The 16,037-nt window shown below is 37.6% G+C and overlaps 1 protein-coding gene across 2 annotated transcripts in view; it reads left to right on the top strand.

Moving 5' to 3' along the window:
* LOC127861891 (ankyrin repeat domain-containing protein 29-like) overlaps positions 1–16,037 on the top strand; it is a 30,667-nt gene that overhangs the window by 4,018 nt on the left and 10,612 nt on the right. The window contains exons 2-8 of one of the 2 annotated variants that reach the window (XM_052400610.1): positions 2,003–2,113; positions 4,544–4,642; positions 6,944–7,042; positions 8,973–9,170; positions 11,002–11,100; positions 14,901–14,996; positions 15,717–15,815. In XM_052400610.1, coding sequence (XP_052256570.1) covers positions 2,003–2,113; positions 4,544–4,642; positions 6,944–7,042; positions 8,973–9,170; positions 11,002–11,100; positions 14,901–14,996; positions 15,717–15,815 — 801 coding nt within the window. The remainder of the gene's footprint in view (positions 1–2,002; positions 2,114–4,543; positions 4,643–6,943; positions 7,043–8,972; positions 9,171–11,001; positions 11,101–14,900; positions 14,997–15,716; positions 15,816–16,037) is intronic. The other variant, XM_052400612.1, reaches the window with a different exon arrangement.

The following is a 16,037-nucleotide window of genomic DNA, read 5'->3' on the forward strand; positions in this document are numbered from 1 at the left end:
TTTTTGGTATAAAAAAATCTTCAAGAACTTTTAAGATGATAAAACACAAAAAGGAATTGTATCCATTTGTGTTTCTTGGCTTGTTCAATCCCATTTTTAATGTGGTATTGGGTGAATTTTGTTTTCCTACATTTAGGGTGGACATTATGTGTTATTTGATTTAAATACATTGCATGCCATGTTGTATACTGCAGACATTTTTAACCAGGTTTTCCAAAGGAAAAAACTTGTTATTAGATTGGTGAATGTCGGCAGTCTGGCGGGCGGAACAAGCTTGTCCGAGCCATAACTTTGTTGTTAATTGTGAGATTTTAAAATCATTTGGCAAATTTGTTCACCATCATCAGACGGTGTGTCGCGCGAAAGAGTTACGTCGATATCTCCAAGGTCAAGGTCACACTTTGAGTTCAAAGGTCAAAAATGGCCATAAATGAGCTTGACCGGGCCATAACTATGCCATTCATTGTGAGATTTTAAAATCATTTGGCACATTTGTTCACCATCATGGGACAGTGTATGGCATGAAAGAATTACATCAATATCTCCAAAGTCAAGATCGCCACAGCTAAAAATATTTATTTTGATTCAAAGGGGGCTAATTATAAATAATCAGTTCAGTTTGAGTTGTCTCCCTTTATCATATTTTTTTTCACATTGAAAACTTGGTTTTGTGACAATTTTTGTCCCATGTGGAAAATGTTTTTAGTAGCCTTACACCATTATATATATGGGCCGTGCTCTGTGAAAAGGGGGTTTACATGTAATGCATGTACGTAAAGTGTTGTCCCTGATTTGCCTTTGCAAGTTGCACAGGCTTTTCAGAAATGACACTTTCCGCTGTTATGATATGTGTTGTTTCAAGAAAGTTTCTTCTTGGCAAAAATCCAGGTAAGGCGGAAAGTGTGGTCAACACTTTATGCACATTCATTAAACCCCTTTTCATAGAGCATGGCTGATATATATGAACTGAAAGCTATACATTGATTAACTATGTTATGGATTATGGTATTTGTTAATATCTCTGTACTTTTTATGCCCCCCTTCAAAGAAGAGGGGGTATATTGTTTTGCACATGGCGGTCGGTCCGTCCACCAGATGGTTTCCGCATGATAACTCAAGAACGCTTAGGCCTAAGATCATGAAACTTTATAGGTACATTGATCATGACTGGCAGATGACCCCTATTGATTTTCAGGGCAAAGGTCAAGGTCACAGTGACTCGAAATAGTAAAATGGTTTCCGGATGATAACTCAAGAATGCTTACTCCTAGAATCATGAAACGTCATAGGTACATTGATCACGACTGGCAGATGACCCCTATTGATTTTCAGGTCACTAGGTCAAAGGTCAAGTTCACAGTGACTCAAAATAGTAAAATGGTTTCCGGATGATAACTCAAGAATGCTTACGCCTAGGATCATGAAACTTCATAGGTACATTGATCATGACTGGCAGATGACCCCTAATGATTTTCAGGTCACTAGGTCAAAGGTAAAGGTCACAGTGACTCATAACAGTAAAATGGTTTCCTGATGATAACTCAAGAATAATTAGGCCTAGGATCATGAAACTTCATAGGTACATTGATCATGACTGGCAGATGACCCCTTTTGATTTTCAGGTCACTAGGTCAAAGGTCAAGGTTACAGCGACAAAAAACGTATTCACACAATGGCTGCCACTACAACTGACAGCCCATATGGGGGGCATGCATGTTTTACAAACAGCCCTTGTTTTATCATAGGCATTTTTTAAGTTAGATAAAAACAATATAAAATGTATATATCTAAGTAGGTAACATAAGACAAAGACTTCAAAGCTCTTCTTTTAAAAAGCCCTTATTTTCTTACTTCTGTTAGCTTTTCATGCTAAAGCGAAATTATATTTGCATAGACAAAAACTTATTAGTTCCTTAGAAAACTGATAATTCCGAGGTAAAATGGTTATGTTTTAAAAATAACAAAGCATATTCACCTTACTATTTTTCCTGTTTTGTCCCAGAAGGAGACCCCATCTGATCAGCAGCTTCACCTGGCAGCTCTGCAGGGCAACCTTGATCAGTTGAAGAAAGTCCTGGACTCTGGCAAGGTCCATGTGGACTGCAAAGACAAGGTATGACTCTAAGGTCCATGTGGTATGCAAAGACAAGGTTTACTATAAGATCCATGTGGACTGCAAAGACAAGGTATGACTATAAGTTCCATGTGGACTGCAAAAACAGTGTATAACTATAAGGTCCATGTGGTATGCAAAGACAAGGTATGACTGTAAGGTCTGTGTGGACTGCAAATACAGTGTTTGACTATACGATCCATATGGTACATGTATGCAAAGACAAGTTATGACTGTAAGGTCTATGTGGATTGCAAATACAAGGTATGACTGTAATGTCCTTGTTGACTCCAAATACAAGGTACATGTATGTCTGTATGTATTGACTATTAAGTCGAGCTATGGGTGTAAGGTCAATGTGACTGCAAAAACAAGGTATGACTGTAAGGTCAATGTGACTGCAAAGACAAGGTATCATGAGGTATGACAGGTTGACTGATCCAGATTGTCTTAAAGTGACTGTATAAATGTAAAGCTAAGTAATTATGATGTTAATTTTTATGCCCCCCTTCAAGGAAGAGGGGGTATATTGTTTTGCACATGTCGGTCCCTCTGTCTATCCACCAGATGGTTTCCGGATGATAACTCAAGAACGCTTAGGCCTAGGATCATGAAACTTCATAGGTACATTGATCATGACTGGCAGATGACCCCTATTGATTTTCAGGTCAAAAGTCAAGGTCACAGTGACTCGAAACAGTTAAATGGTTTCCGGATGATTACTCAAGAATGCTTACTCCTAGGATCATGAAACTTCATAGCAACATTGATCATGACTGGCAGATGACCCCTATTGATTTTCAGATCACTAGGTCAAAGGTCAAGGTCACAGTGACTCGAAACAGTAAAATGGTTTCCGGATGATAATTCAAGAATGCTTACGCCTAGGATCATGAAACTTCATAGGAACATTGATCATGACTGGCAGATGACCCCTATTGATTTACAGGTCACTAGGTCAAAGGTCAAGGTCAAAGTGACTCAAAACAGTAAAATGGTTTTTGGATGATAACTCAAGAATGATTTGGCCTAGGATCATGAAACTTCATAGGTACATTGATAATCATTAATGACTGGCAGATGACCCCTATTGATTTTCAGGTCAAAGGTCAAGGTCACAGTGACTCAAAATAGTTAAATGGTTTCCGGATGATAACTCAAGAATGCTTACGCCTAGGATCATGAAACTTCATAGGTACATTGATCATGACTGGCAGATGACCCCTAATAATTTTCAGATCACTTGGTCAAAGGTCAAGGTCACAGTGACTCAAAACAGTAAAATGGTTTCCTGATGATAACTCAAGAAAAATATGCCTATGGTCATGAAACTTCATAGGTACATTGATCATGACTGGCAGATGACCCCTATTGATTTTCAGGTCACTAGGTCAAAGGTCAAGATCACAGTGACAAAAACGTATTCACACAATGGCTGCCACTACAACTGACAGCCCATACTGGGGGCATGCATGTTTTACAAACAGCCCTTGTTTTTTTCAGGTACACAAACTAATGCTAAATGCAGGTATTATCCAAAAATACAATATATCTTTGATAAAGTGAGTCAGGCATTTATTTTCTTCTATTTGGTCAGGAGACCGATTGATGAATTTAAGATCCTGACAAATAATTATGTCTTATGATTCAACAAAATTAAGACCAAATTACCGTTGATATGAGACATTAAAATTTAACGTACATTTGTAATCTATGCAAACATACTTCGCCTGTTTCCTTATCAAGATAAATCCGGTTTTGACACAAAGGGATGTACATTATTAAGTGTACTTAACTGACACATTACATTGCTGTAAAACGCAAATGCAGTAAAGCTATATGGAATGCATTGACTTCGTTTAGGTAGAATAGTAACGATTTTTGCTAATTGATAACAACTTTATTCTATTGAGTGTATTGTGTTTTTCAAGGGTGTTGCAGATTATACAGCCATCACCTGGATCTGTATCAAAGACAATAAACGCAATTAAACGATGACTGAAATTGATTCTGCTCATTTATTACAAATTATTTTAGAACATATTAATTTGTGTTTGGTTGTCGGCGTTTAACTATGATAGTTATTTAATAGGACTAATTTGTCTTTAACGGGAATTCCGTCCCAATAACCTTCTAATCATAACATGAACTTGTTAAAGGCATACAATAATAAGGGCTGAAGACAAGTTAATTGGAATGTGACAAACAGGCCCCACCTCCTGAAAGTGACTCCCAAGTGTCCTCCCCCACCACGATATTTCACAACCGCGATTTATTATAAATCAGATATTGACTGACGCATTATTTTTCTATATCAGAAATTGGGGAATTTAAGTGCTGACAAAAAAGTCATGTTTTGTAAATTGACAAACTTTGTGCTGAAGGAAACAAATGGTTTGACAGTATATGAAATTTAATGATTGGTTCCAGGAAGGGACAACGCCTCTCATTCTGGCTGCAGCCAACAACCACATTGAGTGTGTCAAGGAACTGCTGAAGAATGGAGCTGACGGTGGTGCAAGAAGGCTGGTAGGTCACTGCAGGGATGGTTTTGGATGCCATCCATAGCAGGACACATGTCCCAGTAAAACTGGTGCCTGTATTTCATTAAGGTTTTGTCAATAGAGGCGAATCAGACATAATTTAACAATTGCCGTAATTACACTTTAGTTTTTGGACACTTAAAAATAATTTTAAAAAATTGTCTCCAAAAATTTAGATACGAAAAGTAATATAAATTCCGAAAATTTAGAGACAAAAATTAAGCAATAAATCAATGTACATTACTTTTCTTAATATTAACTCTTATTTTTCTGCTATTAAACATTAATACAACTTCATAGCCTTGGTAACTCTTGCCTGAAATGATAAAGAACAAAAAAGTTAAAGCCGGAAACATTCTTCTTCCTTAATAGGACAACACTGTTTCAAATGCTGTTGGGTGAATCTATGATTTTCTACCGGTATACATGGATATTTCCTCAACTACGCAAATGTAATGGTCCATTGCGTTCAGGCATGCACCTGCCAGGTTTTATTACCTTAATCAGGTCGTAAACATCTATGATCCATGATCCAAGTGACACGAGATAAGCAAAAAGAGGGCCGAAGCACAGTAAAATATACTGTCAGAAAATCAAGAGACATTTATTATGGACAAAAACCTGTATGCCCAAAAAGTCACAAAAGATTATTCCATATATTTTTGCTAAAAAGAGGGTGTCCGAAAACTTAGAGTGTCCAAAAACTTAGAGTTATTACGGTATTGACATTTTTTAAACATCATTAGAAAAATATAACAGCTGATTGTGACTTGTTTTGCAGAAGATACTAATTTTAGAGCAAAGTTATTATTAAAGGAAGTCATCCTAGAGGGTGACATGGGTGATATCTTTGTCCAATGGGACATAATGATACCCTCTGATTATATCAAACGCAAATCAAAATCACTTAATATCCAGCAATCCATGCCCATTTCACCTACCGTAATATTCACTACTGACATGTAATGATAACACTATCCATTATCAATCAAGACAACAGCCGGCATAAGAAAATTAAGACATCAATGATTTAGCAATATTTTTACAGATTTTCTGAGGTTATTTTTCCACAGTCCCTGATATGGCTTACTGTATTTATTCACTGTGAATGTATGGTGGTGAATTTTTATAATTAATCTTGTTTTCAACAAAAAAGGCTAGACCATGTTTCAAACCTAGATGGCATGTATTTTATTATGTTGCATTAAACATTTCATGTAAAATATATATAGCTCATCAGAAGTCACGTTTTTAGCCCAATGTTCATGAACCTGTGTCATGCGATTTGTTCTAATGATATCTGGGCCACTTGCAAAAACTGTTCCAAACCTTTGAAAACTTGTCCACCAGGGACGGGGCAGTTGTCCTTATAAAGCTATAGTTAAAGCTTGTTAACACTTAAGAAGTCACCTTTTAGTCCAATTTTCATGAAACTTAGAAATAACTTTTGTTCTTATGATATCTTGGCCAGGATTAAAACTGGGTCATATGAAGTAAAAAAACTAGGTCAATAGGTAAATTTAAAGTAAAAGCTTGTTAATGCACTGCAAGTCACATTTTAAATTAAATCTTCATGAGACTTGATAACATTTGGCATAATGATTTAGCAGCTGAAGTTAAAAAAGGTTCCAGTCCCTTTAACAACATGGCCATCATGTATGGGGGCAGTGTTCCTTATATTTCTATAATGATACTTTGTATACAATCTGAAAGTCGCATTTTAGTTAAATCATTAGGAAACTTTTTTAAAGATTGCCCAGAATGTTAGTTCTTATGATATCTCAATGGAGTTCAAATATGGTGTTGGTCTGTTAAAAAATACAGCTGTGTATTAATTTAGCCTGTTTGTCATAAAGGGCAATCTTTTCACATGGGTTGGAGTTGCTTATTTCTGAAGATGATTATAAGACATACTTTGAAAGTGTGACGTTGATTATACTGGTGATTCTGAAACATGGCCAGCAACCCACAGTTTAAATGGTATTGAATTGCTCAAATTAAATGTTTGCATTACTTCTGATTACTATATTTATTTTTTCAGAACATCAATTGGGGATAAATGCATAGCATTCTTATTTGAAGTCCTATTTCAGACGGTTACACATGGTATATTCTTTGCTGAGTTATTTCAGGCTGTGGTTAGGACAGATTTCTCTATTTCAGGCTGTGGTTAGGACAGATTTCTCTATTTCAGGCTGTGGTTAGGACAGATTTCTCTATTTCAGGCTGTGGTTAGGACAGATTTCTCTATTTCAGGCTGTGGTTAGGACAGATTTCTCTATTTCAGACGGGTACATGTGCGTTATTCTTCGCAGCTCAAGGGGGCTTCCTGGACATAGTGCGACTGTTGATTGACCATTCTGTGCCTGTTGACATACCTAGCTATGTGAGTGGTCTTGTGGTCATATGACCATTCTGTGCCTGTTGACATACCCAGCTATGTGAGTGGTCTTGTGGTCATATGAACATTCTGTGCCTGTTGACATACCCAGCTATGTGAGTGGTCTTGTGGTCATATGACCATTCTGTGCCTGTTGACATACCCAGCTATGTGAGTGGTCTTGTGGTCATATAAACATTCTGTGCCTGTTGACATACCCAGCTATGTGAGTGGTCTTGTGGTCATATGACCATTCTGTGCCTGTTGACATACTCAGCTATGTGAGTGGTCTTTTGGTCATATGACCATTCTGTGCCTGTTGACATACCCAGCTATGTGAGTGGTCTTGTGGTCATAGAATTTCATGTTGAATTTTAATTTATTCTCAATATTATTTGGTTTATATGATTTTTATGCCCCCGAAGTAGGGCATATAGTGATAGCACTGTCCGTCTGTCCGTCACACTTTGCGTTTAGGTTTCGAAAAATGCTCATAACTTCTATTTCGCTTCAGATGTAACCTTCATATTTGGTATGAATGTGTATATGGACAACGCCTTTCCATACACACACAAGTTTTGACCACTTTGACCTTGACCTTGAACTTAGGGTCCATGTTTAGGTTTCAAAATTTGTGTTTAGGTTTCGAAAAATGCTCATAACTTCTATCAAAGCGTTTATCAGGGGGCATAAGTCATCCTATGGAGACGGCTCTTGTTAAGCTTGGTTTCATTTGCCTTTTACATTCATGATGACAATTATGGATGGGAAGAGTTAAATTAAAAGATAAGAAACAGTTGAATGTTCAATCGTTTAAATGATTGTTGCATTTTATGATGACAATTTCATTCCTATGGCTAGGCTGATACTGATGCATGTAATTGTGGTGGAGAAACACAAATGTGTCCATGTGTCATACATGTATATGCACAAATGTTTGGAGACTTCCCAATAACATGAATGGCGAATGTTCAAGAATAAGTATTTTACTGGAATACTAATTGTATTTTTATGTCATAAAACTTTTATGTTAGGGCATTAATATTTATGATTAATATTTATGCCCCCAGTAGGATGGCATTCAGAAGTCGGATTGTCCTTACATCTGTCTTTCCATCTGTCTGGCTAACCGTTTTCCAGAGGTTTTTTGCGGAACGCTTTCAGTTATTCAGCTGATTTTTTATGTGTGAATCTATATACATAACTTAAAGATGAAGTGTATACAGTACTGTCTATTGACTTTGGCGATGCTATGGGCCTTGGACTTTACAAAAAAATTATCTACATTAAGAGTTTTTTTAGGAGGATTTTTACTCCATTCTTTTAGATATTCAGCTGATAGAGATGGAGTGTTGGTTTCTTTCAGGTCCATTGATTTTTTGGGAAGTTTATGGGCTAAGACTTGGACTTAGAATATTTCTCTAAACTAGCTGCTGTGTGGCTTCAAAGCCCAAATTTTTGCATTGTGTTTAACAGTCACAGGTCTTGTTATTTTTATTAGCTAATATTTTCATAGAAAACCCGAGTTATTGTCATAGCCAGCTCGTTGTCTGCCGTCTGCCGGCGTCGTGCTTAAATCCTGACAATTGTCTCTAAAATCAAAGTGCTTCCACATACAACTTTCATATGTTGATGCACCTTGATGAGTTCTACACGCCACACCCATTAGTGGGTCACTAGGTCAAAGGGCAAGGTCACTGTGACCTCTAAAAAAAATAAAAATAAAATAAATTCTGACAAACTTTCATTGATTTAAAACTGCACCCTCAGCCGAGCGTTGGCACAGGTAATGCGGTGCTCTTGTTTTCTATTAAAACAACTTGTATCAGGGTTTTTTTACATTTATAATTTTCAATGAAATTATTGATTAAACTAAATGTTTATATATTTCCCATATTTCACAATTTGACATAAGCAATCCCCATGTACATGTCAGGATGGGGGTACGCCCGTGTTCGTGGCGTGTCAGTGCAATCACCTTGATGTGGTGAAGGAGCTCCTGGACAGGGGTGCAGACATCAACACACAGATGGTGGACGGGGCTACACCCCTGTTCATCACTGCACAGAATGGCCACTACCAGCTGCTGTCCTACCTCGTGAAACAGGGCGCAGAGATCGATGCCAAGCGCAAGGTAGGAGAAATTTGGGTCTGGTATTTTAAATACAAGTTATGCAAGATCGGGGCCTGGTATTTATAATGTTAGGTTTAAGAATTTGAGGCCCAGTATTGAGGGGTTTGCCTAAATTTTAATATAAAGTCAAAGACACTCATTGTTAAAATATATTTTAGTTTTGTGTCATTTGAAAGTTATATTCTCATCATGATATGTGTTCAATATACAAAAATGATGACTATATATTGGATTTTTTTCAACATCAATAACTGACATTGTTAATGAATAGACAAGTCGCTATTATCACCAAGCACTCGCCAGAACGTTGTAATATATTGTGACATATCGGGGTGTGGAAGCCCCATCTGTTGTTAATTTGTTAATGCCATATCAATTGATCATATTTATTACACATGTGTGTATGAGTGGATACTGCCTGCAGAGGCCTTTAGGGTGTGTAGATTTTATTTGCCATTTTATTAAAAATTAGTTGTTCAGGGTTCACTCTTGGGTTTAAAAAGTTGTTGCCACTTACTTTTGCCAAATTCAAAAAGATGTTGCCAAACTGTAGCCACATTGGGGTAAAGAATATCATGTAATAATAAAACAAACAAAAACATCTTTCTGCACTATGTAAAATAAGTTTTTTTTGATAACAGCACATTTAAAAAGTTAATTTAATTACAGCACATTGAACAAGTCTATTTAATAACAGGACATTTAATAAGCAGCCTGCATATGTCGCTGCAGTTTGGATGCTTCAGCAGCTTTCTGGTGCTGTGACAAAATTAAGGAAAGCAAACATAATATTAAGATTATAGTAATAAATGTATGTGTAGCATATAAATTATATAAATGCGTTCTAGCATATGACCTACTAAATAGTGCCCTTTTTAACCAGGTTTTCCGAAGGAAAAAACTGGTTATTAGATTGGCGAATGCGGGCGGGCTGGCTGGCGGGCGGGCGGAACAAGCTTGTCCGGGCCATAACTATGTCGTTCATTGTCAGATTTTAAAATCATTTGGCACATTTGTTCACCATCATTGGACGGTGTGTCGCGCGAAATAATTACGTCGATATCTCCAAGGTCAAGGTCACACTTTGAGTTCAAAGGTCAAAAATGGTCATAAATTAGCTTGTCCTGGCCATAACTATGTCATTCATTGTGAGATTTTAAAATCATTTGGCACATTTGTTCACCATCATGGGACGGTGTGTCGCACGAAAGAATCACGTCAATATCTCCAATGTCAAGGTCGCCACGACTGAAAATAGATTTAAAAAAAAAAAAATTACAAAGGTGGTTAATTTTTTTTGTTCATTTCAAAAGTTCAGTTTGAGTTTTCTCCCTTTATCAGATTTTTTTTTCACAATGAAAACCTGGTTTTGTGACAATTTTGTCCCTTGTTACTTGTTGTTGAACTTAAACTTTTTGACCTCCCCTAAAGTAAGCTAAACGGGACACACTGACTTAAAATAGAAAATTATTATTTTAAGAAATGTGCTTGATTTTATGGACATCTAAAATGTGACTAAATGGGATGTGACCTCCTTTGTCTTCTTAGTCATTTTGATATACTGAGATTGCTTAAATGTGTAAATTATTATGATGTCCCCCATTGCTTTTATTTCTAAACAACAGACTGTCAACAATGTAATTTATGTGCTTGTTACTTTAACCATAAGCAATCCATGCAGAAGTAAATACTTAGAGTTTCATTTAATCCGTATTTAAGCTTCAAGACAGCATAAATATTTTTTTAATTTTCCAAGTATCTCATAACTGGAGCTGTAAAATGTTACATTATTAATAATATATACCAAGTGACCCTGGTGGTGTAATTTTAGGACAATGCCACTCCACTATGGATAGCTGCCCAGATGGGTCATCTGAATATAGTCAGAGAGCTGCTGGCAAGTGGGGCTAATGTGGACATCGTCAGAGAAGTGAGTACTGGATCTTTCTATTGCAGCTCTGTGCCTGGGAAAACTGGGCTTAATGCATGTGCATAAACTTTCTGCCTACACTGGATTTTTTTTAACTCTTTCCTACTCAGAAGCAAAGTGAAAATAGCTATGTGCCAACAGCATAAAACCAGAACAGCCTAACTCGCAGTCTGTTCAGATTGTATGCTGTTTGCTGCTCATCAGTTTCTTAGGGTTGGAACTGAAGCCATTAAAACTCGAATCTATTAAGAAAGGTCTTTAATTAAATTTAACTTTCTAAGGGAATACAAATGCATAAAATATGCATCTAAGTGGTAACTGGTTAAACAAAAAAATTCCATTAAAACAGAAATTGTTAACCCTGATTAGCATGTGAAGACTGCATTTTCGTAGAAAGCAGCAATATTGTAGCTCTGGTCCTGGATTAAGTAGAACACAGCACTATTGTAGCTCTGGTCCTGGATTAAAAGAAAGCAGCACTATTGTAGCTCTGGTCCTGGATTAAAAGAAAGCAGCACTATTGTAGCTCTGGTCCTGGATTAAAAGAAAGCAGCACTATTGTAGCTCTGGTCCTGGATTAAAAGAAAGCAGCACTATTGTAGCTCTGGTCCTGTAGAACGCAGCACTATTGTAGCTCTGGTCCTGTAGAATGCAGCACTATTGTAGCTCTGGTCCTGTAGAACGCAGCACTATTGTAGCTCTGGTCCTGTAGAAGGCAGCACTATTGTAGCTCTGGTCCTGTAGAATGCAGCACTATTGTAGCTCTGGTCCTGTAGAATGCAGCACTATTGTTGCTCTGGTCCTGTAGAACGCAGCACTATTGTAGCTCTGGTCCTGTAGAACGCAGCACTATTGTAGCTCTGGTCCTGTAGAACGCAGCACTATTGTAGCTCTGGTCCTGTAGAACGCAGCACTATTGTAGCTCTGGTAACTATTGTAGCTCTGGTCCTGTAGAATGCAGCACTATTGTAGCTCTGGTTCTGTAGAAAGCAGCACTATTGTAGCTCTGGTCCTGTAGAACGCAGCACTATTGTAGCTCTGGTCCTGTAGAACGCAGCACTATTGTAGCTCTGGTCCTGTAGAAGGCAGCACTATTGTAGCTCTGGTCCTGTAGAACGCAGCACTATTGTAGCTCTGGTCCTGTAGAACGCAGCACTATTGTAGCTCTGGTCCTGTAGAACGCAGCACTATTGTAGCTCTGGTCCTGTAGAACGCAGCACTATTGTAGCTCTGGTCCTGTAGAACGCAGCACTATTGTAGCTCTGGTCCTGTAGAACGCAGCACTATTGTAGCTCTGGTCCTGTAGAATGCAGCACTATTGTAGCTCTGGTCCTGTAGAACGCAGCACTATTGTAGCTCTGGTCCTGTAGAACGCAGCACTGTTGTAGCTCTGGTCCTGTAGAACGCAGCACTGTTGTAGCTCTGGTCCTGTAGAATGCAGCACTATTGTAGCTCTGGTCCTGTAGAACGCAGTACTATTGTAGCTCTGGTCCTGTAGAACGCAGCACTATTGTAGCTCTGGTCCTGTAGAAAGCAGCACTATTGTAGCTCTGGTCCTGGATAAAAAGCTCGAAAGGAGAAACTTCAGGAATTTGTATAGTGTCTTAATTGTTTGATGTCCTGTTCTACAAAGCTAGTACCGCTATTCACAGAAATGTGCAAACAAATTAAATTCATTGTCGAGTTCAATTCATTAAAATATTCCAGTTTACAATGTTTTAAACTTAATTCAATATATAACAAAAAACTGTGTGTCAATATTTTTATGCTCCCCCAAAATAAATGGCATATAGTTGCCGCTTCGTCTGTCCGTGCGTCTGTCTGTCTGTCTGTCCGTCCTTGCACAATTTTTGTCCGGGCTATTTCTCAGCAACTTATGACTGGAATTCAATGAAACTTTATGGGAAGCTTCACTACCAAGAGAAGATGTGCATATTATCAGCGGGTTCTGGTCGGATGATTTTTCACAGAGTTATGGCCCTTTGAAATTTTCCATTAACTGTACATATAGTGCAATTCTTGTCCGGGCTATTTCTCAGCAACTTATTACCGGAATTCAATGAAACTTTATGGGAAGCTTCATGGCAAAGAGGAGATGTGCATTTTATCAGCCTGTTCTGGTCGGATGATTTTTCATAGAGTTATGGCCCTTTAAAATTTTCCATTAACTGTACATATACTGTGAAACCATTATTATTCGTCAGACATTAATTTTCGTCTTTTTCGTCCTTGGACCGATGGACGAATTGAAGATCCTAACGAACAATCATGTCCCATATTTGAAACAAATAAGACTGAATTACCGTAGGCATGAAGCATTTAAATCCAGCGTAATTCACGCATATACACAGGGCTCGAAATTAACACTCGCACACTCGCAAAATGCGAGAAAAAAGATTGCAAGGTAAGTTATAAGCCACTAGTATTTTTTGCAAGTAAAGAAATAGTGAAAAAAAACAAGTTATATTGCTAAATGCGTTCGACGGTGTGAACGCTAAACCGTAGGTCAATTTTTTGAACGTCCGAATACCCATATGCGGAAGCGCGCACCTTGTTTGTAGACTGGTATACTTATTATACAGATACTCGGATTGTATTGATACAAGGAACATAAAACAGTCGACTTTTCACACTCAAGTTAAATCCGGTTTTGACACAAAGGGGTGTACATTATACAGTGTCCTGACAACTGACATTTCCTGTAAAACGCGAATGCAATAAGGCTGTATTGAATGCGTCGACTTCGTTTAGGTATAATAGTGTTGATTAGCGCTAATTGTTAACAACTTTATTACCCATTGTGTGTATTGTGTTTTTCAGGGGTGTTGCAGATAATACAGCCAACACGCGGCGAATCCGGATTAAAGACAATACTATTAAACGCAATTACATTATGAGGATGTGTGATCAACACCCGACTGAAATATATTCTGCGCTTTTATTACAAATGAATAAAGAACATATTGATTTGTGTTTGGTTGTCCGTGATTGTAATGGAAAAAGACTAATTGGCAATTGGCTTCGTTGTTTAAAACACTCGTTAACGGTTATTCAGTCCCACTTATCCGCTAATCATAACAAAGAAGGTGTCAATGACATAAAATAATAAGGGACAGTTACTATCACCTGAAATAAAAGACTTGTTAATTGGCATATGCCAAACAAGGCCCACCTCCTGCAATTGACTACCAAGTGTCACCCCTCTTTCCCCAGCACGATTTTTTCGCAACCGCGTATTACATGTATTACAAACATAACAAACAAATCGGATGCTTTTTTTGCAAAACCAGAAATGGACAAATTTAAGTGCTGAAAAAATAGTCATTTTTTAAAAAAGGACGAAATTTCGTGCTGACAAAAATAAATGGTTTCACAGTTGTTCAATTCTTGTCCGGGCTATTTCTCAGCAACTAATGACTAATTCAATGAAACTTTATGGGAAGCTTCATGACCAAGAGTAGATTCGCATATTATCAGCGGGTTCTGGTCGAATGATTTTTCACAGAGTAATGGCCCTTTGAAATTTGAAATTTAAAAAATATAGTCGCGGCTTCGTCTGTCCGTGCGTCTGTCTGTCTGTCCGTCCGTGCAAAAAAATTATTGTCCCCCCTACTACTGTGCCCTCAAGACGTTTCCTTTTATCTGAATATATAGTGCAATATTGTGACAAAAAAAAAACTTTGGGGAGCATCACCCGTCTCAGACGGTTTCTTGTTATTTATTTATTCTTATGATTATAAAATAAATGTGTGAAATCTAGATAATTTTTGGTATGTATTGTATATTCACCTGTTTACTAGGACGGCGCTACCCCGCTGTTTAAAGCATGTCACAAGGGGCATCTAGAAGTGGCGGAGGAATTGCTGAAAAAGGGTGCTACTTTGGGACTTTTGAAGGTGGATTTTACAATATGCTTTTGGTGGAAATTGACTGTCTTGTTGTTTGGTAGTTATTTAGTTGTTTGTTTTCTTAAATTAGAGAAACCTAATCAGAATATGCGCTGGTAGCTAATATTTAGGTTGTATATACCACAATTGTTAAGAAATTATCAGGATAATCCTTTGATAGGTCAAATAAATTGTGATTTGCATATGAGCCGTGCTCTTTGAAAAAGGGGGTTTAGTGCCTGTGTGTAAATTGTCGTCCCAGATTAGCCTGTGCAGTATGCACAGGCTTATCAGGGACGACACTTTCTACTTTAATGGTACTTTTCGTTTACAGAAAGTCTCTCCTCAGCAAAAATCCAATTTAGGCGGAAAGTGTCGTCCCTAATTAGCCTGTGCGGACTGCACTAATTAGCCTGTGCGGACTGCACATGCTAATATGGGACAACACTTAATGCACAGAGCATGGCCCATATTTAAAATATTGAAACACATAAATTAATGACAATGTCATCCAAATTATAAATATTCCAAATTGAATCTCAATTTTGTGTCAACAATCTTCTTCAATTTAAAAGTAGTAAAAGAGTTTTAAAAAGTAACTGTTTGTTAAAAGTAGCAATTTTTAAATGTTAGTAAGAGTCCTGCCACATGTACAAGTATTCTTAGGCCACTTAATTTAATGTCAAGACTTTGTCCCAACTTCATACTATTGTTATGTTGTTCTGTCAGAACGGTGAAACAGCATTGCATGCAGCAGCGCTGTTTGGTCACATGAAGTTGACACGCCTACTCATGTCCTATGGTGCAGACAAGACAATCAAAAACAAGGTAAGCTTGCATGTAGTGGGTGTTATACTCAATAGGATGTGAGCTGTGCTCTGTGAAAATGGGGTTAAATGAATGTTTGTAAAGTGTAGTCTAGGATTAGCTCGTGTCTGCACAGGCTAATCGGGGACGACACTTTCCGCCTAAACTGGATTTTTGCTAAGAATGGACTTTCTTGAAACTAAAATATCATAAAAGCAGAAACTATGCGGACTGCACAGGCTA

Source organism: Dreissena polymorpha, chromosome 16, assembly GCF_020536995.1.
Source record: "Dreissena polymorpha isolate Duluth1 chromosome 16, UMN_Dpol_1.0, whole genome shotgun sequence".
Taxonomy (NCBI): Eukaryota; Metazoa; Mollusca; class Bivalvia; order Myida; family Dreissenidae; genus Dreissena; species Dreissena polymorpha.